The sequence below is a fragment of the Chaetodon auriga genome, chromosome 16 (assembly GCF_051107435.1).
Source record: "Chaetodon auriga isolate fChaAug3 chromosome 16, fChaAug3.hap1, whole genome shotgun sequence".
NCBI classification, from domain to species: domain Eukaryota; kingdom Metazoa; phylum Chordata; class Actinopteri; order Chaetodontiformes; family Chaetodontidae; genus Chaetodon; species Chaetodon auriga.
In genome coordinates this window covers 16780308-16802298 of record NC_135089.1, presented here as the reverse complement: position 1 = coordinate 16802298, position 21991 = coordinate 16780308, and the positions used below count along the sequence as shown (strand labels likewise).

The 21991-nt window shown below is 45.1% G+C and overlaps 2 protein-coding genes across 4 annotated transcripts; one reads left to right on the top strand and one right to left on the bottom strand.

The window, feature by feature from the left end:
- Positions 1–1236: 1236 nt before the first annotated feature.
- tob2 (transducer of ERBB2, 2) lies at positions 1237–9392 on the top strand. 2 transcript variants are annotated; one of them, XM_076752629.1, is made up of 2 exons: positions 1237–1472; positions 4319–9392. In XM_076752629.1, the coding sequence occupies exon 2, from the start codon at positions 4540–4542 to the stop codon at positions 5749–5751; it is 1212 nt and encodes a 403-aa protein (XP_076608744.1). In that variant the 5' UTR covers positions 1237–1472; positions 4319–4539; the 3' UTR covers positions 5752–9392. The 2 variants fall into 2 exon arrangements, with proteins under 2 accessions (XP_076608744.1, XP_076608743.1); XM_076752628.1 differs by having other exon boundaries at positions 1238–1597.
- Positions 9393–10579: 1187 nt separating this feature from the next.
- tefb (TEF transcription factor, PAR bZIP family member b) lies at positions 10580–21717 on the bottom strand. Of its 2 annotated transcripts, none has more exons than XM_076751868.1 (4): positions 21473–21717; positions 15520–16074; positions 14447–14664; positions 10580–14048 (listed from the first exon to the last, which is right to left on the bottom strand). In XM_076751868.1, the coding sequence occupies exons 1-4, from the start codon at positions 21576–21578 to the stop codon at positions 13833–13835; spliced, it is 1095 nt and encodes a 364-aa protein (XP_076607983.1). In that variant the 5' UTR covers positions 21579–21717; the 3' UTR covers positions 10580–13832. The 2 variants fall into 2 exon arrangements, with proteins under 2 accessions (XP_076607983.1, XP_076607982.1); XM_076751867.1 differs by lacking the exon at positions 21473–21717 and adding an exon at positions 16841–17154.
- Positions 21718–21991: the final 274 nt, after the last annotated feature.

The window sequence follows — 21991 nt, the reverse complement described above, 5'->3', positions numbered from 1 at the left end:
CCAATATTCTATAAAATAAATATATGCAAAGTAGCGAGGACACAGAGCTAAAACTAGCTCCACTTCCACCAGATACAACATTAAAATGATGTTGACACAGTGATGCATTAGTCATGACCAGGAATATAACACTCTGCCCGGGGCCATTCTGTTGCATTAGGAGTACTTTAGATTTGGATACTTTAAGTACATTTTACAGCTAATACTTTTGTACTTCTACTTAGGTAAATGAATGCTAGGGGTACTTTTACAGTGTAGTATTGTTTCTTGTCTTTTTCATCACATGATATCTAAAAATACACTCTGTCCTATTAAAAATTATAACAATGATGCCAAATTTTAGTGTTAATAACTCATATAAGTCTGAAACCAATCTTGTTTTATACCTTGTGAAGTAAGACCCTTCAAATGAAAACAAATTTCAATTTTTTGGATTTTGGTTAAATTTATGAAAAAATACTTAAAGGTACTCATATGACGAACATTTCAAAACTTTCTCCTCCAGAACATTAATTGTAAACCACTTTTGAAAAATATGGCCACCGAATTTACTAGTGTAAACCTAATATTTGTGGATGTGTGCATTTTAATTCCTACAATTCAAAATTACTCATTTTATGAATATAAAGTCTATAATGACAGTCCCACTCTTAAGATACCGTGTACACCTATAGTGAAGAAGACTTCATTATTGTGTGAATGTATTAGTTAATGTATTTGTATTATTGTAAGCTGAAGCGCGTCTTAATATTTAATACTCTCAGTAACGCAAGCCATTTAGCGATAAGGACATCATTTCCCACAAGCCTCTGGTGAAAGTCAGGTCGCTTTAACGGCTGAGTGGACGATGCAGCCCAATAATCTGCGGGTCCTCCCCCTTCTCAGCCAATAGAGACTCTGTTGCTATCACCACTTATATTTTTAGCAAATTGTTCAGAGCCGTAGAGAACTACAAATATCCCTCCGCCAACTAAACTAGAACCCGCTCGTTAAATTTGGATTTTATATCAGGAAAAACTGTCCTAATTTTCTGTGTTTCTGGCCTCGCTACTTTACGAGGAAGACCATGAATCGAAATCTAGTGTAGAAAGTGAGGAGTGACATGTTTATCTTTCTGTTTGGCTTAAAATTAGCAATGTTGAAATAAGGGTTAATATTGAACTATATATCGTCCACGAGGATAACATTAATTAATTTGTTGACGCTGACAGCAAAACAGATGAATATATACCGTTAGATGGAAAACATCGTAACCGAGCAGCAGCTACTACAATATGAAAAAAGTAGTCCTTGCCGTCACGGGCGTGTGGGCGAGTCACACTGTATAAATACGCTGGGTTGTCAAACAGTAAAGTTTCGCTGGACCCTCCATGCTTGTGTCAGCTGGAGACAAACTGGGAAAGCTCTTGACCATCTGAGAATTGGAGCAGCATTTAAAAAAAAAAAAAAAAAAAAAAATCAACTCTATTAAGGTGAGAAAATCTACCGGTCAGCATCTGCACTCGACTCGAGGTTCGCCTTGAAATCCGAGAAAACACGAGGGAATTAAGACAGAAACGCAGGAGTACAAGTCAAGCTAGGGCATCAGTAACGATAGGTGAGTAATTGAACGCCAGCCGGTGCATGAAATAGGCTAATTTAATTAAAATATCACCATAGGCGTGTACACTGACTACAGTATGTCGCTGTGTGTTGGTGTGTATCTTTCCAGAAGCTTTGTCTGTCCGTCAAAATGCGCTGGCTGTAATGAATGACTGTCACTGGCTGAGCCGCTGAAAAAACACTCTTGTTTTTGTCTTAGCACGTTAGATTCATTAGCTCAAGCTAGCTCTGTCCAGCTGTCACGTTTATTTTTCGCGTCTGTGTGTTGTGTGAACGGCTTGTTCGTGCTGAGGAGGGACTCGGTGCACGTCCGCGGTCGATAGGTTGTTCGCCACTTAATTAGCTTTATAATCTAATTCGCGGCGACAATTTGGCACAATTTGTATGTCAGCTCAAACCAGCGTCCTCTCCACTCAGCTGCCTTTTGACTGACATATGGCAGCAATCCCCAGGTAGACACCGCTCCCTTATTATCTGAGCTTGTCATCACACATGCAAACCTGGATCATCTTCTCCAGTCTCACGCTCTTATTGCATATTTACCTCCGTTGTGTGGCGTCTGGTAGAGGTTGCAACACATCACCAATTCATATTTATATTTATGTATCAATCTATGTAAGTGCAGTCCAAACAAGAGGGCAAATCACAAATATATTCATGTGTTGTGTTGAGCTTTTGTGTGTGGTGGCCACTTGAGTTCAGACAGGCCCCTCTGTATGCTGCCCTTAACCCTCAGGTCTGTTGTTTTTAAAGGTCCTTTTCCTTTCATGTGTTTGTTGGAGCTTGAGCTTCTTGTAACATCACTGTAGATCTGCTGTTAAGTAGATGCAACCTGACATGTAGGGGATGCTTTGCAGAGCACAGTGCCACACATTTGCAGATCTGATAATGAGCCCATGTAAACAAAAATAGCTCTATAGAGCCTGCTGGAGCTCTGACCCGCAACAACAGGCCTGTAAAAACGAATCCGAGCCCTGGAACAAATGTGCATGTGAAGAATGCACGCACCAACACGACAAACATTTAAGATTTGGGTGTTTTTATGGAAATTGCAAGCTGTGCATTATTATTTCAACCACTTATTGCTCTGCTGGAGTCACACATCTGCTCAGGTTGACTGAGCTTTGCCTCTAATGTCATTGAATGACATTGGATCTTGTGTATCATGTTGTTGTCTTTTTGCAATGAGAGGCACGAGATGCAGTAGCTGCCGTAGGTAGCTTAGCCGTGCGTGCACTCAAGGTTTTCAGTGATGATGGCTGTTGCAGGTGATGGACTGTGGGACTCTCCTGTGCTCAAATATCCTTTCCTACGCCCACTTTAACTCGTTTTTAACTCAGGTGGTGGAGAGGAATTTGCACCATAGATGATGCAAAGATGGGGCCCTATTTATAGCCCATTCTAACCAACCCCCATCTTATCCTTCAATGTCACCTTTTTTTCATGCAATAGGGGAAATGTAAATCTCGTCTTGCACTGGCACTCCGGCAGCCCTTCATCCAGCCTGTGCAGCTTTATCTGTAATAACATTAGAATTGTCTTTAATCGGAGGCGTCTTTCTAATCTTAGCTGCTGAATCCCCATCTGGCAGGAAAGTGAATGTGAGTGAATTGTTTGTGTGTGCGTATTGGGGGAGGGGAGGGGGGGGGGTTGATGGTGCGCACTGCATGGTGGGAAATGTTGTTCTGTGAAGTCGACTAACTGTCCTGCCATTTTACCCTTCTTTCTTTGTGAGTCCTGTGGCGTTGCTTTTCCTTTTTGCATGTAATCTTTCACTCAGCTTGACTCGGCGCGGTGATGAATGGACTGTGTGACTGTATTAAAGCATTAAGCGGGAGGCACTCCGCGGGATCGCATTCAGATTATAAAGGATTTATAGAGCCCACAACACAGCATCTGCCACATCCGTCAGCACACCCTGCGGCCGATAAACCAAAATATAAAAGATGTGTAATTGCTGTGTCTTACTAAATAAGGCTAGTGGTTGTGTAAATAAGTTTGTTCACCTAATGTTGCACACATCTATCTAATATACTACATTTTTTGCTGGACAGCTCACACCGTTTCCTCAAGCTCTTGTGATCTATTTTTAATGCTCACAACAAATTAGGCAAGTGTCAAGTTTCTTATTTCAATCAATGTTTGGCCTCACAGGTCAGTGTAGAAGCATTTCAATCGTGTCACATGAAGCGGCGACTTTTCCACTGGTCTCAAACCTGCAGATGTTGCTGTTTCTTGCTCTTGTAAGAGCCAGGACCTGTATGGAGGCCAGAGTGTGCCTCTCAAATAATCCTACAAATCAATTAAGAATCACTTCACCGATAGATGTACTAAACCATTCTACCGGGATCTTTTTTTTGTGAGTTTATTGGGACCAAAAGTGCCTCATTTATCAGCATGTCTTTAATGTGATGCCATTTGTGGGGGTTTTATTTTATTTTTGTAATAACTGCAATTATTTAAAAGACTTTCAGCTAACAGTAACATGTGTCTTTCAGTATGATCAGGTGCTGTTGGTGTTCAAACAAACATGTAAATGATGAAATTCATATGGCCCCGTACAACTGAGGCTTTTCATATCTGTAAAAAAATCTGAGTGTGATTAAACGTGTCTTCCCCACTCTGCTTCTGATCCATCTCCTGTGATCACCCCTCAAATCTTCCTCTGTTTCTTGTCAGGTGAAGTGACAGCTTTCCTCTGTTTTGTTTTTCACAGCTGGGACCTGAAATCATCTTTACATATTCGTGACGACGAAAAAAACAACAGCCTGCGACCTGCTGCCCCTGCCTTCAAGGTGCCTTTACCATGGTGACACTAAAAGAATCATCCACTTTACAATAAGCCAGAGGAAGAACACCTTGTTACAGTTGCATTGCCTCACTTTTAGCATCATCCTGATCACTTTGCTCCCACGACGGCGCTAATCTGGTGAAGCCATGCATCTAGAAGTTAAGGTCGCCCTCAACTTCATCGTGTCCTACCTGTACAACAAGCTGCCTCGGCGTCGAGCTGACCTGTTTGGCGAGGAGCTGGAGAGGATACTGGTGTCTCGCTTTGAGGGTCACTGGTACCCTGAGGCCCCTCTCAGGGGTTCTGCCTTCCGCTGCATTCACCTGGGAGCGCCGAGGGACCCTGTGGTGGAGTTGGCCGCCAAGAGAAGTGGACTGGACACGGAAGAAGTGCGTGCAAATGTTCCTGCAGAGCTCAGTGTGTGGATTGACCCTTACGAGGTGTCCTACCAGATTGGAGAGAAGGGGGCAGTGAAGGTTCTCTACCTGGAGGACCCTCCAGGCCTCGGCTGTGACAGTGAGAGGGCTGAGGGGGTGATCAGAGAGGGTAAAGGAGATGCAGAGGCGGAGGAGGCCAAGAGTCTGGGCTTCAACCCAGATGCTCAGGTGTTTGTGCCAGTTGGAAGCCAGGCCCCCCCTGCCCTCATGCCGTCGCTCTCCAGCTCTCCCACACCTCTGTCTGCCCAGTCCTGCTCCGTGCTCTTTAGCTACCCCAGCTCCAGCACGCCCACCGAACCTGCTGCCCACTCCTCCAACACCTCGACCCCTTCTCCTCCCAGCGGCGGATTGCCCTACCTCTCCACTCAGCAGCCACCCTCTGCTCTTCCCGCCGCCCGTCCTCAGCCCATCACCTTCACCACCGCCAGTTTCGCCGCCACTAAATTCGGCTCGACCAAGATGAAGAAGTGCAGTGGGGCCGGGTCGGCAGCCAGCTCTGCAGTCGGCTTACCACCTGCCCAGAGGATGCTCTCCCACTCTCCTACCAGCATCTCGGCACCAGAGCTGCTCAAGCACAAGCCCCTGTCCCTCTCCTTGCACTCCCTCGGAGGTCCCATCGCCAGCCAGCTCTCTCCCAACGCCAAAGAGTTTGTCTACCCAGGATCCCCGGGCCCCCTTTACTTCGATGCTGACACCCAGCCCATGCAGCCTCACGCCAGCCCATTCCAACCCCCCCACACTGTTAACGCCCATCCATCCTTTGACCCCTTCTCCAGCCCTCCTCCTGCCCAGGGCGTGGGCATCATTGGCAGCAACGGAGGAATCCCCTACATGGAGAAGCCGCCGTTTGTCGAGGGTTTAGGAAGCTACAACCTGCAATATCCCAGCCAGTCCTTCCAGCCCGTTGTGCTGGCCAACTAAGCCTTCATTTGTAATGATAAGAATTGTAGTAGGAGGAAGTGGGTGGAGGACAATGATGCTCCAGATATTTTCAGTTTTTCTAACAAATTGTTCGAATACTAATACAAGTTAAGAATTAGTTTTACTACAAAGATTTAAAATACCATGTCCACTGAATACTTCATGTGATTTGTTTTGTTCCTCCATTGCCCCCCCCCCCCCCCCCCCCATCCCCAACCCCACCCTGCCTGTCCATTGCTGTTACTGATGTTCTGTGTGTTGGCTTTGATGATGGGGGAGGGAGGGAGGGGTGGTTCCTTTGTACCTTGAGTTGTTGCCAATCTCTTTATGTTTATTACTTTGCATTGAATGTTAATGTGAGGGATTTTTTTTATACTTGACTTGTAGTTTAATGGACCCGGCTCTAGTATAGCTCCATTTTGCACTGCACTGTCATGCTGTGAAAAAGGACCTCGCCAAGTCCTGCAGGGAACGACGGCTGTGGAAAGCTCAGCACTTTGCTCTGCAATCTGCTCTGCCCTACTTGCCACAAATACAGAGAGGGGGGCTCTGCTCTGTGTGTGTGTGTATGTGTGTGTAGTCCTGTTCTGTTTTGTTGTGGCTCAGCGTGATCGAGAGACTCATTGTTTGTACGGTGGGCCCGTTACCCTTGAAGCGCACTCGTGCACAGGCACAATTTGACTCCGTTGTTGTCACCGGGTGTATACTGGAAGCCGTTTATCGTCAGTTTAAATGAAATGAGAGCAGCGGAGGGAGCAGAAAACGAGCATCGGGGTGTTAAGGGAGTGATGTAGTAGAATATGTTGTGCCTGTCAGGGGGAAACTGCAGCTGGGAAGGTCGGGGAAACCTTGGTGAATGTGAAACACATAAATCTTGGCATTTTAAGAAAATAACCATGTGCTGAGGCCTCAATTATACACACACCTATATTTAAAGCCGTGGTGTCATGCAGTATATGTATGCAAATAGCAGACGACGCACACACACGTGCAGAAATACGTGCACATAAACACAGTTCCCGTCAGCAGTGTGTGTGTGAAGGTGAACAGGCGGAGGAGGAGCTGAGGGGGAGGGATGCAGCAGTTAAGCAGTAGGGATTGTGATAAATGGCTTAGCATGACTTTGACTATGAAGGAGAGGTTTTCCTCTGCATGGAGAGGAGGGAAGCAGCTCGAGGGTTCTGCTGCCTTGGCGGCGTCCAGGCTGTATTGGCTTAGAGAGTGACACTTTAAAACCCAGAGCACGTTTCTGGTGAGCTTAAATGGTACTGAAGCCAAACGCTCACACTATTCTCGCCCTGCTCTTGAAATCTTTCAGTGATCTCTGCTCCTCTGGCTGTGAACAAAGAAAAAGCAGAACACACGTAGAGCCCAGATTCGTCTCTTTTCCCAGTTGCAGTGACGTGGACAAAGATGAATGTTCTTTTTATTGGTGTGTGGCTTCTGTCACTTTATTTGATAGCCCGTCAGATCTCTGGCCTGGTCTGTCTGCCGATTCTAGCTATGGTTTGTTTACCAGCCGGGTCCTCGCGATCGTTGGTTAGTCGCTGCAGGGAAGGGCAACCCCCAGATGTCCATTTGAGCTGTCCAGCACTTTATTACTGGGCTCCCGTGTGTCGGCCACAGGCACAAGCGCGAAACCATTCCTTTGCCCTCTGTTTGGCAGTGGCACATCTTACTCAGCCGTCATGAAACGCTTTAGAGATTGAAACGGGAGCTTGATTTGCATTCAGATGCACCACGCTGGTCAGGAGGCGCCATCCATGTTGTGCGTTTATTTGAATGTTTTCTAGATTTGTACCGATGAGTGTTTTTGTATAAGATGACCCAAGGACCCTTGACTTGTGCACACGCTGGTTTCGCAATGTGACAGCTTGTCATATGCATGCAGGTTTTATTTCTTTCTTTTTGTCTTCTTTTCAAGGGGATGGGTGGGTGGGTGGGTGGGTGGAGAGGTCCACATCTCTGTAAATGTAGACGATTGTGAGGGAAAAGCGGCATTTATAATTTCCGTTTTGTAATTTATTTCCAATATTACTATATTTTTGTTTTTGCAAATGATCACTTACATTTGTATGAGTAAGACATGACAAGTCCAGGAATATGTATATAAAGAGTTCTTATGTTCAGATTCTTTGTTTAGTTTCTTACATGCTGAGGTTATTTTTTCAGAAAAATAACATGAATATATGCAAACTGAGACAAAAATAAAGATGTACAGAATAAAGTATTGAATGTGTATTGTACCTTGTACAGCATTTGTCTAATAAGACGGGTAAATGTATTCATTCTTCAAGTTGGATTCGGAGTTTAAGATGTGAATGTTTACAGTGGGTTTGTGTAGGAAAAGATGGCTGATCACTTCCTCTGTGCTCCCAGGGCAGTCTGGCAACACTACTCCCACAGGCAGTACATTTAAACCAAAAATCTCCACTTATCAGACCCCCCCCCTTTTCTTTTTTTAGTGCAATGACCATCCTCCCTTCTTCTGTGAGTTCATTTGATCTTGTGCGACCACCATGCTTTTTTTTTCTAAAACTACTACAGCACCTAACCCAGGTTTATTCAGATTTATATGAACAAAATGTGTTTTAACCTCCCTCATATTCTGTTTCCCTTCAAATTTCTCTTTTCTGCCCCTCACTTGTTCTTTTTTCTTTTTCCAGTATCTTCTCTCCACCGTCCTGATACTATAGCCATATCCCAGACTGTCTGTGTCTTACGCAGATGCTCACCCTTCTCCAGTGCAATGTAATGCCATAATTTAAATTACCCTGAAGGATTCAAGGGGTTACTACCTCTCTGCACCCTGGAAAAAAAAAAAAATCCAATATATTTCCTCAACAGGAAGACAGTGTTAACGGCAGGTTTGGAAGGATGAGGGACATGAATGTGCTGTGAATGTGAATCTGATCTGTTGTTAGTTAACCCTGTTTGAGATGGCCTGCGAGGGGGGAGGGGGCTAAAAGTCTGAGAGATTTTTAGTCACACGCATGTTCAAAATGACTTTCCTTTTTCCACATTTGTCAGATTATTAAGCGCAGAAGAGGTGTGTTGTTAAACGTCCTCTGCATCCAAATGGGACTGTGGAGGCGAGAGGTCTGAGGGCGCCAATGATTGCTGTGAAAGCTGGTCTCCCCTCACATCTTTGAGAATCCATCCCGGGTTTGTGTTTTCCCACTCTGAGGACAGATCAGTGTTTTGAACGCAGGCTCTTCTCCAAGCAGGGTTGAACATGAGTGAAGAGGAAAAACAAGAATTTTGTATTCTGATGTCCTTTTGCTTATATCGACGTGTGCGTTTTGTTTTGCACTTTGGAATATTTCATTGTCATAAAAGAAGTTTATTTTCTATGTAAGATTTAACATTTAAGAGTAAAATAGATATAATTAAAAGTTCAGATGATGTATAAATATAGTGCTTTCTTTCCTGCCTGTATTTTATTATTTTTCCTATTTTGTATCTGATCTGTACACCCTGTAGATGTGTAATGAATCTTTCACTACAGAAATGCAATGACCTGTTTTCTGTGCTGCCCCTCGGGAATGGGGAGTTACTACTGCAGTTTCTTATTGTATCAGATTCTTTTTTAAGTTTGTAATAAAAAAAAACAGATTGGCAAAAATAAGCATGGAAAATAAGCTAATTGTGTCGTCCTCATTGTTTACGGGTGTGCAGAGCTGTGGAGACGACGCGGATGAAGGCAGCTCCCTCTCACCTCTGAGTGTGTGTGTGTGTGTGTGTGTGTGTGTGTGTGTGTGTGTCGTACTCGGTTTTGAACACGCGGCTGATCAAAGGGTCTGAGTAGTCGATCCCTGTGAAAAGCCTCAGATTGAAATGCTGGAGCATCGCTGTGTCCTCTTAACGCAGTAAACAAACTCAAGTGATGTTTGATCAATAATTCAAAGCGAGGATGAAAATTCTCAAACGGTGAGGAGCCAGATTGCTCACCACCCACCTCAAGCTGGACCCATCCCAGCAGATATTACTTTATATTTCATCATGCAGCTCTGTGTGTCTGTCTGTCTGTCTGTGTGTCTGTCGGGTGCAGTCAGCCGTGAGGTTGCCTGGCTCATGTGAGCGTGCGGGGCTGTGTGGGCTTTCTATAGTAACATGTAGTGGTGTGACATTAACATGCATGGCCGGGCTCCTCCTTGGCTCTCCTCTACTCTCCTCCACATCTTCATCGCCCACTCACTGCATCCCATCTCCCTCCCTCCCTCCCTCCCTCCCTCGGCTCACATGTCTTTAACTGCATCCCCGTCCTCCATCTCTCTCCGTCCATCCCCCTTTGCCGTCTTGTTTGCCCCATCCCTTTCTCCTTCACCCCCCCCCCGCTCCTCCCTCCCTCTCCCTCCATCCTTCCAACCACCTGATCCTTTCCTCTCCTTGGCCCCCGATACCCAGAGCCCCTCCCTCGCTCGCTTCCTCGCTTTCTTCTCTCCGTCTTCCACACACGCGCACACACACACACCCATCCCGCTGGTCTTTGAGGCTGCTGCTGTTACGCAACGCTGCTCCCCAGTGTGTCGATGTGATCATTACGCAACATCTCCTACTCCTCTGGAATACTGATGAGCAGCAGGACCGAGGCAACGAGGGGACAGCGGAGAACAAGGAGGCGTCTGCAAGAAAACAATCACAGGTCGCGTGAGCACATGTGCACTCTGCGCATCAAGGATGAGGTTCGACGAGGTCTCCGCCCCCCCCCCAAACTGCTCTCCTTGTTATCTGTTGTTTCTTTGTCTCTCGGCAGCTCCGGCGTGCCTCCCGTTAGAGCTGCTGCAGCTGGCCGATGACTCAGTCAAGGTCAAACCACGAGTCCGCATGTCATTTAATCCCAATTTATTTCATATGCATGATACAAGATACAGTTAGGACATGGCACTGCAGTTGCAGGTATCCTATACATAGGACAATACAAAAACACCCAACATATGTTTATATAAAAAGAGAAAATAAAACACCACAAACAAAAGTTTAAAAATGTTGTCAATAGAGACCTTTAAATATTTTTCCAGGAGTACTATAGCTACTTTGAATAGTAAACAAGGACATAGTGTCATTGATGCGAAGCACCCAAAGGCAGTGCCAACAGTTTTTGTTTGTTTTGGTGGAACATTTGCAAGTGAGGAGGCGTGCCATTAAAATGACTAAACCCCCCACGAAGAGAAAAGCTAACAGCTGCTAGCCTGTTCACGTTCATACCATGTTAGGCTAACTTCTCATTTTCAGTGCAGCACCTATTATAGACACATCTGCAGATCTAAACCGCTGCTTAATATTCTTTTCCTTTCCTGGAGAATTTGCAGCCTGCCAAACATCAGTGAGCAGGACTGTGAGTTGCAAGCCTGTTTCCACGAGGTGCTACGCATCAAAAGAACAAAAGAAGAAGAAAGATTGCTACATACTATATGCAGTACTATAAACGGTCTTGATTTGTTGTCTTCTAAAAGGCTCTCCTGGCCAGTACCTTTACTCAGCCTTACACGGAACATTTTCAATTTCGTTAAAAAATAGCCAAAAGTTTGCATCAATCAACTACATCGACATATAAACAGCGTAATGCAGCCAATGTTAGGTTTGAATGTCAATGCAAAAATCAAACACATCGCTAAGAAATGTGTGTTTTACTACGCCCATCAGGAAACTCAAACAGAGAATCTCTCAAGAAAACACAAAAATCGCCAACGGATCCAGTGTATCTAGATATAGATCAATCCTTAGTCAATAGAAAACAATCCACACAGTGATCAAAAGTTGCTGTTTTCAGCTGATGTTCGCCCCAAGGTCAAGCACTGGCTGCACGGGGATGGGTGGTGCTAGTTCGCGAGTCATAAACACAGGACATCATAGAAAAGATGTTCTGCTTTCCTTCTGACAGAACTGTACAACAGACCGTCAACCAGCCCATCCAGAAACATATGTAGTTTTCAGTGATGGTTCACAGACGTAAGTACACTTGGTGTAAAATATGCAAGAAAAAAAAAGAAAAAAGACAAGTTTACTGGGTTTCATGCATTAGGATCCTGGACTACAGAGGATCTAAACTGGAAGCACAAATGACTTTGGGGCATGTCTATTTAGTACATCATAGCAACTTTACATACAACATCACTGAAAGAAAACGAGCATTACATAACAGAGTATTATTGCCACATTTATTTTCTTTCCAAGATTACGGCGACGACGAGCACGAGCCGACCGATCACAAAATCCGCATCAGCCAAAGACACTTGAGATATAGAGTCCCATAACAGTCTGCAATGCATTTACTAATTTAGACACAGGCTCAGCTGCTTTGGCAAAAATAACTCAATTTATCACCGTGGATTGAAGGTTTTGCCAAATGGAACTAAGCTGCTTTTTATGTGCTCTCTGTTTCAACCAACACCACTTTGTAGCCCTACGAAAACTTTTACCCATTCAGAATAGGAAGTGTTGGATGAGGTAAATAAGAGTGTGCCTTGTCCTGTGTGTGTACAGACACGTATTGTATGTATATAGAGAAAAGAAATCCCATAAAACTATATAAATCTGTTTTTAAAACAAACATCCAAAAGCACAGTTTACCCATTGAATTCCCTGCATTGGTTTCATAGAAGTATTGTTCCTCAAAGGAAATAGAATTATCTGACATATTGTTGTACATCACAATCAACAGATGCATTATTACCATCAGAATAAATACAGCACTCATTGACTATTTGGCAAATATAAGGAATAGTACTAGGTTAATAAAGACACAGTCAGAATCCCTGTCTCAGGAAATAAAGACCATGAGACAATCATTATTTACAAGATCAGAAGCAGTCAGCTTTGGGCCTGTCTAAATTTAAAAAAATGTAAAAAAAAATAATCAATCCAGCCGTCACTACACCAGATCAGGCAGGTAGTGGCTCTAGCGCCCTCTACCTGCAGTGTGCAGTAAAATAAACATCCCTACCTGTGAACATACCCCTCCACCAGCGAGGGCCCTGGAGATCATCAGACGTATGCCTTCGACAGTAACCTACCCAACAAAAACGACTACTTTCTCTCGATTTGCAGAAACACCATCTCATCAGGAAACCCCAGCTCTCGTGTGAGGCTCTGGAAGCTGATCTGAGGTTAGTAGAAAAGGAAACTACGTAGCTTTAAGCTGTAGGCCATGCATGTTTTTTTCTCCTAAGAAGCTACTGTGTCTCCCGTGGTGTCTGTGGTACATAGGGTAGATACCTGCCACCACTATAATCCCTACGCATTGTTTTTTTTTTTAAGAAAAATGCCAAAACTGGATTGGACACTGTTACACATCTCTGTGGGGCAGGGAGATGACAATATATACAAACAGTTTAAATAGTGTTTGTGTGCGCAGAGGCGTGCATGTGGGTTACAAGAAGGAAGAGCTGTGACTGAATCACACCGCTAACGGACTGTCGTCGCTTTCCCCTCGGCCGACCCCGGGTCTCTGCTTCCTCTCTCTTCAGCCTGGAAGCACTGCTGCGGCTCTGACGCTGCTCCTTTACTCATCTGTTCCTCCCCTACACTGCCGTGAGTTCAACAACATCCTTCTTCTGAGCATCGGTATTTTAAAGGAAGTACAGACACAACAGACACTAAGTACAACACAAGGAAATGGGAGGGACGGCAAGTGTGCGCCATTCTAAATACACAACTTCTAACTCATGCTTTGGTCCACTAAGAAGTGCTGTGCAATGATAAAAACTGATTTGTGTGGTGTTTAAAAGCCTGTGATTCTTTTGTACCTGTCTGCTCTTTTCTTATTTCCTGACTTTGTTGACGCCGTCTTTTGAGACGGACCGTGTGTTTGACCATGGGAGTGTCCACAATCGTCCCCTTCCTCTCTGAGTGTAGGAGCCAGGCGCTCTCCACAGGCCTTCAGTGACCACCGCTCCCATCATGCCTCGCTGCCTGCCAGTGTGTATCCGAAACTCAGAGCTTGACACAGTGACTGGAGGTCAGCAAAGACAACAGTGCAAATTTAGATTCCCTTGGTGTTTGTGTCTGTGTTGAATTCTGCGGGGAAGGGAGTTCTGCTTTTTGTCTCATTGATACTTTGTGTGATTTATTCGGCTCTTTTACAGTGGGCCGTACTTAGCCTCGTATCGGGCCACGATGTTCTTGCAGCGGCCGCAGTCCTTCCGCAGCTCAGCCACTTGCTGCCGCAGCGCCGCGTTTTCCCGCTCCAGGAAGGAGGCGCGCACTGTGATCTGGTTCTCCTTCAGCCGCCGTGCGTCACGGGAACGTTTCGCTGCCACGTTGTTCTTCTTTCTCCTGGACCAGTATCTCTCATCCTGAGGAGGGACAGTGAAATGACAGAAAGGAGGAGTCAGAGCTGAACATAATCACAATCTGTGTTGTGAAAACACCCCCCCACACCCCATCTTTGAGCATTAATCCACTGTTTGCAGATGCTTTAATCTTTACCAGGACTGATCAGAACACTGAGTGCTTTTAACATCCATTGCCTTTTGCAGTCAAAAATAATGTCAACATCTGTCTCTTTAATGTTTTAGTTAGCAGATTTTTTACTAAAAAGGAAGAAAAAGGTTTTGTAATGTGCAGCCACTATGTCATTTACATGTGTTCAGAATCAATGACCCAAACCAAAATAATTAATCAATAAGTCTCCCAGTCCTCATTTCGGTTCAAACACACGTGTTTCTTTGGCGCTCACTATCAATGATCTTACCTTCTGCTCATCTGGAACGAAAACTTTCTTGGCCTTCTTGATCATAGGCTGCGGTTTCAGCTCCTCCTCGGAGAACTTGTGTTTGCGTGGGTTGAACAGCTCCCCCCCAGGCACACTGGACAGGACCAGGTCTGTGGGGTCTGGCTGGAAATTAATGTCCACCTCAATGGCATCTGGGTCAATGGGGGAGGGTGTGTTACGCTCTGCGGGGTTAGGATCTATGGGAATGGAAAGGAAAAGTAATGCTGGATACAGGAGAGACTAGGATGAACCACAGCTAACTATTAGGTGCTTTACAGGTGTCACTTAAAATAGAGCCACAGGGGAAAGTTTCTGTTTAGTCTTTGTCAGGGAGGTGCTGATGTAGTTGTGTTGTCTGAGGTTACATTATATAAATATATATTTTTCCCCTTAATCTGACTTCTAACACAATGAGAAACAATGTCTTATCTAAAGAACTATAACTGTATTCAGATAAATTCAATGGCTGCCTGTCTGGGTCTCTGTGTGTACATATGCAAACATTTTCACTGAATGGGAGAGTTGACTTCCCTCTGAGGGCTGTGAATTTAATATTTGTATGAGCACATTAAGTCAGTTTTTCCTTGTAGCTGACTTTTTAGATGTTTCAGTCAACAGGTAACATGATTTCTCTCAACCAAGCAATGAAAATGTCTGCCTTGAGTTTGGCTCGTCTTGCATGTTACAGTGATGTGGCGTGGACTGTCATGCTGGCCACATGCCAAACATATAAAAGTTATAGCATCGGCTCAAAGGTCGGGGCTCTGCGTGTACAACGTGAGTTAATAATACACCAGCAGTGCTTCCTGAGGGCAACTGGACCTGCTTGTGGTTGCCTTTGGGAAGCACTTAGAAGTACCATGACCTGGATGAATGAGAAACGTCACAGACATTTATCTAGAATAATAATGGGGACTTTAAAAAGGAACAAGAGAGCATAATAACCAGGATAAGTTATCGAAATAACTAGAGAGGAACTGTTTCTCACAAAGAACCCCATTACAGGTCCAAATGTTGTACAAACACTCACCCCATAAGTCAATATTCCTCACCTGTTTGCTTCTTTTTCACTTCCACTTCTGCTGTTGCCTCCTCAGACACAGTGTCCTCATCCTGCACTTCCTCTTCCTCTTCCTCCTCCTCCTCTTCTTCTTCTTCCTCTTCTAGTTTAGCTGGTTGTAACGTAGTGACCGTCACTGCTTCTTCTGGATTTGCGGTGACCGGAGAGGTGGCGGAGGAAGATGCTGAGGCGGAGCTGGAGGCGTCAGCAGCAGCAGGAGGAGGAGGCGTAGTAGTAGAGGCTGTAGCAGTAACCTTGGCGATGGATTTGCCTTTGCCCGCCACTGAGGTGAGAGTCTTCTGCAGCTCCTCCTCCTCCAGGGTCACAGGGATCCCGTTCTCCAGGAGGAACTCGTCCAGGTCCATGTACTCCAGATGGAAGGTCTCCCCATCATAGGGAATGGTTTTCTCCCAAATGGCAGGGGTCAAGGAGGCTGATACCCCTCCGCTGCCGCCGCTGCCTCCTCTGGGACCTCCACCAGTACTGGTAGCCCCAGCCCCGCCTCCCTCCACATCCTCAGATGTGCACAGCTTCTCCTTCTCTATTTCTGCATTAAAGACAGGAGGGAACAGTGGTATGACAAATGGCTGGTCGCCGTGTGTGAAATGTGTTCTTGTGCACACATGACTTCAGGGCTCCTTTCAAGAGTCTAAGACACGTGCACACAGGAAAAGCCAAGCAATAGATGGAGAGAGGCAGGGTGGGAAGAAGGGGGCTGTGATGGTGGTGTGAAATCTGACAAAAACGGGTTACAACCAAAGAGCCTGTCGATGAGTTTTAAAGTGACAAAGTAGATGTCTACCTGAAATAAAAGGCAGACTGACGCTTGGGGGTAAACAGACAGTAGAAGCGGAAAAGCCCGGAAACAGCCGAGTGAGACCTGCTTGTTCCACTTGTGCACCCCAAAACACCACCACAAAAACCAGCGACCAGATAACACTGAACCACAGAGTTGGATGAGAATCCATGCAGTGTCTTAATCTTTATGTGTATTTGCAGTCCATGTGCGCTGCTCGCACAGCAGCAGAGAGGAGGTGGAACTTTTTGTTCTTTTTTTGTTTCCTCGCCGCCTCGGATGAAACTGCTCTGTGCGACATATGGCATGTCCGTCCTAATCTCGCTACACTGACGGTCACACACTCAAACTGCAGTTAAAAGCCTATGGCACAGCTTTGATAATTATTAACAAATATCTGAGTATTATATGTTTTCAAAACCGTCGACAAAGTCGTTGCTAATTCACACAGCAAATACAAACTGGGGATAAAAAAAAAAAGAAAAAAAAAGCGCTCGTTGTCGCATTTTGGTCTTACCGTCGTCACCTTCCTCCAGGATGTTCGGAGGCGGAATGTCCATAATCTTCTTTATACCAAACGAGAAGGACTTCTGCGGAGGTGCCGTCACGGCGTTACCGCTGGGCTCGAGCGGCACTGTCACCGCGGCTTTGCCAGGCATTGTTCCTGTCAAGCTTCCGAGCAACACCGAGCAGTATCGTTACCGAGAGCCGTCTCCTCCACCGGGAAACAACAGCAACAAACGGAACGCGTCTCGAAGCTAGTTTCACCACTACTGCTGTGTCAGGCCTGTTGGACAAAATCAACTCGTTTGGATGCAAAAACAACACTACAGAGACCCCTTGTTCTGTTCGCCCACTGAGCACGCTTGCCCCGCCCACTCGTGGAATGGTAGCCGCTGGTTGGCTGTCAGCGCTGTCCGTAAGAGTGTTAATACTGTGGCTGTGCGTGCACAGAGTACATGGCCAGTTTTTCGTCCGTGTAGTAGTTCTACGACTGCTCATTGGCCGCAAATTGCCCATATGGAGATCAATTCTTTATATTGGGAAAAAAAATACATTAACACATAGTCTCGTGCAGGCAGCATATGAATAAATCTTCAGTAGAAAGTGTCAGTGCTCGCACGTACAAACTGCAGGTTAAGGACCGCCTGAAGAATACTTAATCTGATATTTGCAAACTTTCATCATGAGCGCAGATTAAACTACAAGTCTGCGCCCACACAGACTCTCGATACACCCAAAAATTACAACGCAATGCGCTCGAGCATACAGCTTTAGTCGCCTGCACGCTCTTGTCCTCCGCAAGAAAATAATCGTGGCCAAACACGTGCCCCCGCCCCTACACGACTCACGTGAATCTACAATCTGTCGAGGGGCGTGGCTTCAAACATTCAGCACGTGTGGGCCAAGGCGAGCTGGAGCGGGCACGCGCCCAGCCTTCGAACAGCTGACACGGGACCTAAAGGTAGCAGAGTGCGTGTTGTTTACCAGACGGTTCTGAATCATACTGCTCAGTGTCTTTATAACAACTTACCATACATATACATATTTTGTTTATGCCTCCTAACAAAACTGTCTTGACCACATTAGTCCATCGCTCCACGACTCAATTTTAAGGTAACCCTCTAAAATTCAGCGTTACTTGTGTGAACTTGTCATGCCATCCATTGTTTCAAACAACCGCAATTATTAACCAAATGTGTTTACTACTATTTAAATCTTCCACATCAAAATCTCCCAGCGCCGCAACAACACAGGGACTCTCACGTTTCCGTGCACGCGCTGCTATGTTGCACGCGACAGTCAGTGCGCGGGGCGTCGCTCTCCCCAAAAGGATGTTTGCGCTCAGGAACACAATGTTCAAACCGCGCAACATCCCACCTTCACCACTGATCTGCGGCTTTTCTCCCAGTTCTCCGCTCGGTAAACAAAGAGCAGCGTGTCTGCCGCAACTGCCCCGACAGAGGGGAAGCCAGTCCCATCGACAAGGAAGCAGCGCGACTACAGGAAGGGCACTGAAGACTCCTGTTTACTCTCCCGTCTAATCTAAAAGATGGATGCAATAGGCAGACACAAGTCCAGTTGTCCTTCAGTGTTTGAGTTGCCTCAGCCACAGTATTCAATCATGGTACATGGTATGCACCGACTAAGAACACTGTGTGAACCAGACAGTGAGATACACATAAGGTCAGGATTTTAGAAGCACACTCCACACACAGGAGACAACCTGCCACAATCAAACTCTATGGTATTTAAATACACACCAAAATGTCACATTGTATTTATCCATTCTGCTCAGTTAAATACTGTTTTGTGCTGGCAGGAAGTGATGCAGTAAATGCGTGGATGGATGTCAGTCAAACTGCTGTGGAAAGCTGCTGCCAACTTAAGTTCATAAAGAGAAAACCTTTTTTTTTTTTTCCTCACCACCATCTGCAAAGTTGTCTTTATTATTTTTTTTGCATTTCAATGCAGGAGTTCACTTTATTTTCTCAGTGTTCACTGATAAACACACTACAAACGCCCAACTTGTTTAGAATTACGTATTGAACTGGTGCACAGTTTGCGACTTCTCCTTTGTCAGGGTGATTAACATCAAACTGTCATGTGTCAGGGGTAACTGGGTCAGTCTGGCTGTGTATGTGTGTGTGTGGCACAATAACCACAAACCTTTCCAAAATACATTGTACAAACAGTTCACAAAGGCGTCCTTGTTACTTGCTAAAGATCATGCAGAGTTTGTTGACAGAAAGCAAGAAGAAAAGCCTTGGGGTCCAGTCTGCCATGCATGCAAACATCTGCTGGCCCTGTTTTAGAAGAAACATTTCTCCCAATGATGAAAACATTGTATTTACTCTCATGAAGCAACTCAGACAGGAGGTGGCCTTGTGGACTTTTGTTTCAGGACAAATGAGAGCAGGGAGATAAGCACAGCATGATACGAGCGAGGAGCATGATGAGGAAATGCTGCAAAGCTTCCTCTCTCCTCAACTTTACTCCTTGTTAGACATTGTAAGACATAATCAGAGGAGGGAAAACAGTCTAATGATTAGTCTGCTGGTGCCGTTTAAGGTCCTGATTGGATCATTTGTTGATTAATCTTTACTTTGGCCTCCATGTTAAAATGGATCATAATAATGCTGAGCAGAAAAGAGAGATTACTCTTATAATAATGAATACATTAACCAGATTAGTAATCTGCAATAATAATATTGCATAAAGACAAGAAACAGACAAGGAAAAGGTGTGAAAGAAATATCGTTGGCATCACCAAGAAAAAATGGAATCATTATTGACCGCAACTAAAGGCAAAGGGCAAGTCGTCAGTGTCATGTCGTTCCAGAAGTGTGCATATGTGTCTAAATCAATAATAAATCCATGCACCAAAGGCAAGCACAAGTTGGAAGAGTGGATTACGCCATTGTGTTATTTCAGTTCATTAAACATTTGTGGCACTGTCATATAATAATAAATAATTAATATGCTCAGAGGTATCGATGATGAGGCCAACACCCAAGTTATGCTGCTCAGATCGTTTAAAAAAACTCTGCTGTCGTGCATTTTGTCATGCTCACATGCAGGTAAATTAGATTCTGCTCTACATCGCATTACATCGTGAGATTTACTGTGACGTCAGCATAAGCAGCAGGTATGGCAGCAAATGCATCAATGTCAGCCCGATAATGAAATTCACTGAACGATGCCACTAGTGTATGTCTGAGGTCATGATCATTATTTTGCATGTGTTCTAATGACACAAGTATGTGAACACTACATAGATGTACCAGCATTGGCGACTGGGGGTCAGGGGTCAGGGTGAGTGGCCCCACTGTCCCTCCGCCTATCCAAACCCTCCACACATCCAAGAGTGCAACATGTATTTTTTCAAATTTAATGCTAAAATATGTTGGCAGCACAGTAACAGAACATAATAGCAAAGTGACATTTTCCCAGTGTTACAGAGCTTCACGTTGGTTTGGATGTGAAACTCTGAGCGTACGCAGTAAACCGAGCATACTGCATGATGTACTAACACTGTCCTCACCATCTGCAGGAGTGCTGTTTCCACATGTGGAGCACAGGTGAGGAAAAAGAAACCAAAGCAACACTCGACTTAAAGAAAGAAAGGGGCGGTCTAAGTTATCATGGCATGAGATCCCAGCGTATCTGGTTCAATGGAAGCTCGGGGCCTTTGTTGCATATCCTCTCCCCTCATTCCCTCCTCCTGTTTTCTGTCTGTCTCTACTGGCAACTACTGGATAAAAACTAAAATGCCCCCGAAAAAGTAAGCAAGCAAGTGTACACAAAGAGTGCTTAGAGACTGTAATGATGTGATGAAACCCTGAGTGAGGAATGTTTCAGTGTTGTTGCATCAGTTGCAGGCTGCTGTGTTGTGACTGCACGGAGGAAGCACGCAGACAGTTTGCTGACTTCATGTGAGCACATTATGAGTGATCAAAGCAGCTGAGCCCATTTCCATACAGGCCTGGACCTGCAACAGGAAGGACTTCCAGACACAACCACGGTCACCGATTCTTCAGTAATCACTGCCACAATGAGGTCCTGATTAAGGTAGGAGTGATGCATGACAACGAGGCCGGGCTACATTTAATCCCATTATATAAAGTGTTGTGAGGTGTCTTGCGATTACTCATGCCAGTCTACTAGTTCCAGTAACTTTACACCTATGAGGGAAGAAGTACTGGGATTTTGAACTGGAATAATGACAAGAGTGACAGCTTGATGGAAATAATTAATACAACAATAAAACAGTTTCAGCAACAAAACATCCTTGCAGCATCAAAAGTAAAAGCACTTATGAGGATACTGTCAGGAGACAATAGTTTATGAGTGGATAACTGGGTGAGATGAAGCTGCTGCTTCTAACTGCTTTACATACCAGTAGTTTAATCTATAAAAATACATACTATGCAAATCATATGTCACATTAAATGCAGTAGAGTGAAGGAGAAGTTGCATGAAATGACTCAATAAGGTTCAAGTAAAGTTTCAGTTTCTTAAAACTGCTCTTACAATAGTTCTCCCACACCTGACACCACAGTTTACAGAATATGATAACATGTGCAACTCTTTGGCAAATGTCCAGCCTGTTCTTCTGCTTGAAAAAGCATAAAAAACAATTTCTTACCTGTGTCATCAAAGGCAGGGAAGGAGAAGGGGTAGTCTGCTAATGACTTCAGCAGATCAGGAACGTCGCTACTGTCCCCAAAAACGAGTTGCTGGGCTGTTGACATGATGAGCGACCAGTGAAACCACCTCCTGATGTCTCAGAGACGAGAGTCCGAGTGTGAGAGAAACGCTCAAACAGTGAGTGAGTGCGCCGTCAGCTCCTGACTTGAGTCACTTTTCAACAACTTTGCAGCAGGTCACATCACGGGGACGCCTGCATGTGTCCAAACAACATGTATTACAATGAGCACACCGAGCCACGCCCCCCAGAACCGGTTGGGTCGTCGACAGCGGAGCACGCGCCTGTCATTCACACCGCAGAGCCAATGAGAAAGCAGGGGGCGGGCTACAACTAATGATCATCACAACAGCTTTGTTGAAGGGAGCACATTTCTCTCCACGCACGAGTGCACGTGCAAGCCAGAGGAGGGCTCGAGGCCAGGTCCATCCGAGCGCCACGCCATCTAGTGACGTGTTG

What these genes read in the sequence shown, in the direction of transcription:
- tob2 (XM_076752629.1), top strand. Translation starts at nt 4,540, where the DNA reads ATGCATCTAGAAGTTAAGGTCGCCCTCAACTTCATCGTGTCCTACCTG.
- tefb (XM_076751867.1), bottom strand. Translation starts at nt 16,982, where the DNA reads ATGCCTGGCAAAGCCGCGGTGACAGTGCCGCTCGAGCCCAGCGGTAAC. An exon ending in CCTGGAGGAAGGTGACGACG is followed by an intron (nt 16,075 to 16,840) that starts GTAAGACCAAAA and finishes TCTTTAATGCAG; the next exon opens with AAATAGAGAAGGAGAAGCTG. An exon ending in AGTGAAAAAGAAGCAAACAG is followed by an intron (nt 14,665 to 15,519) that starts GTGAGGAATATT and finishes CCATTCCCATAG; the next exon opens with ATCCTAACCCCGCAGAGCGT.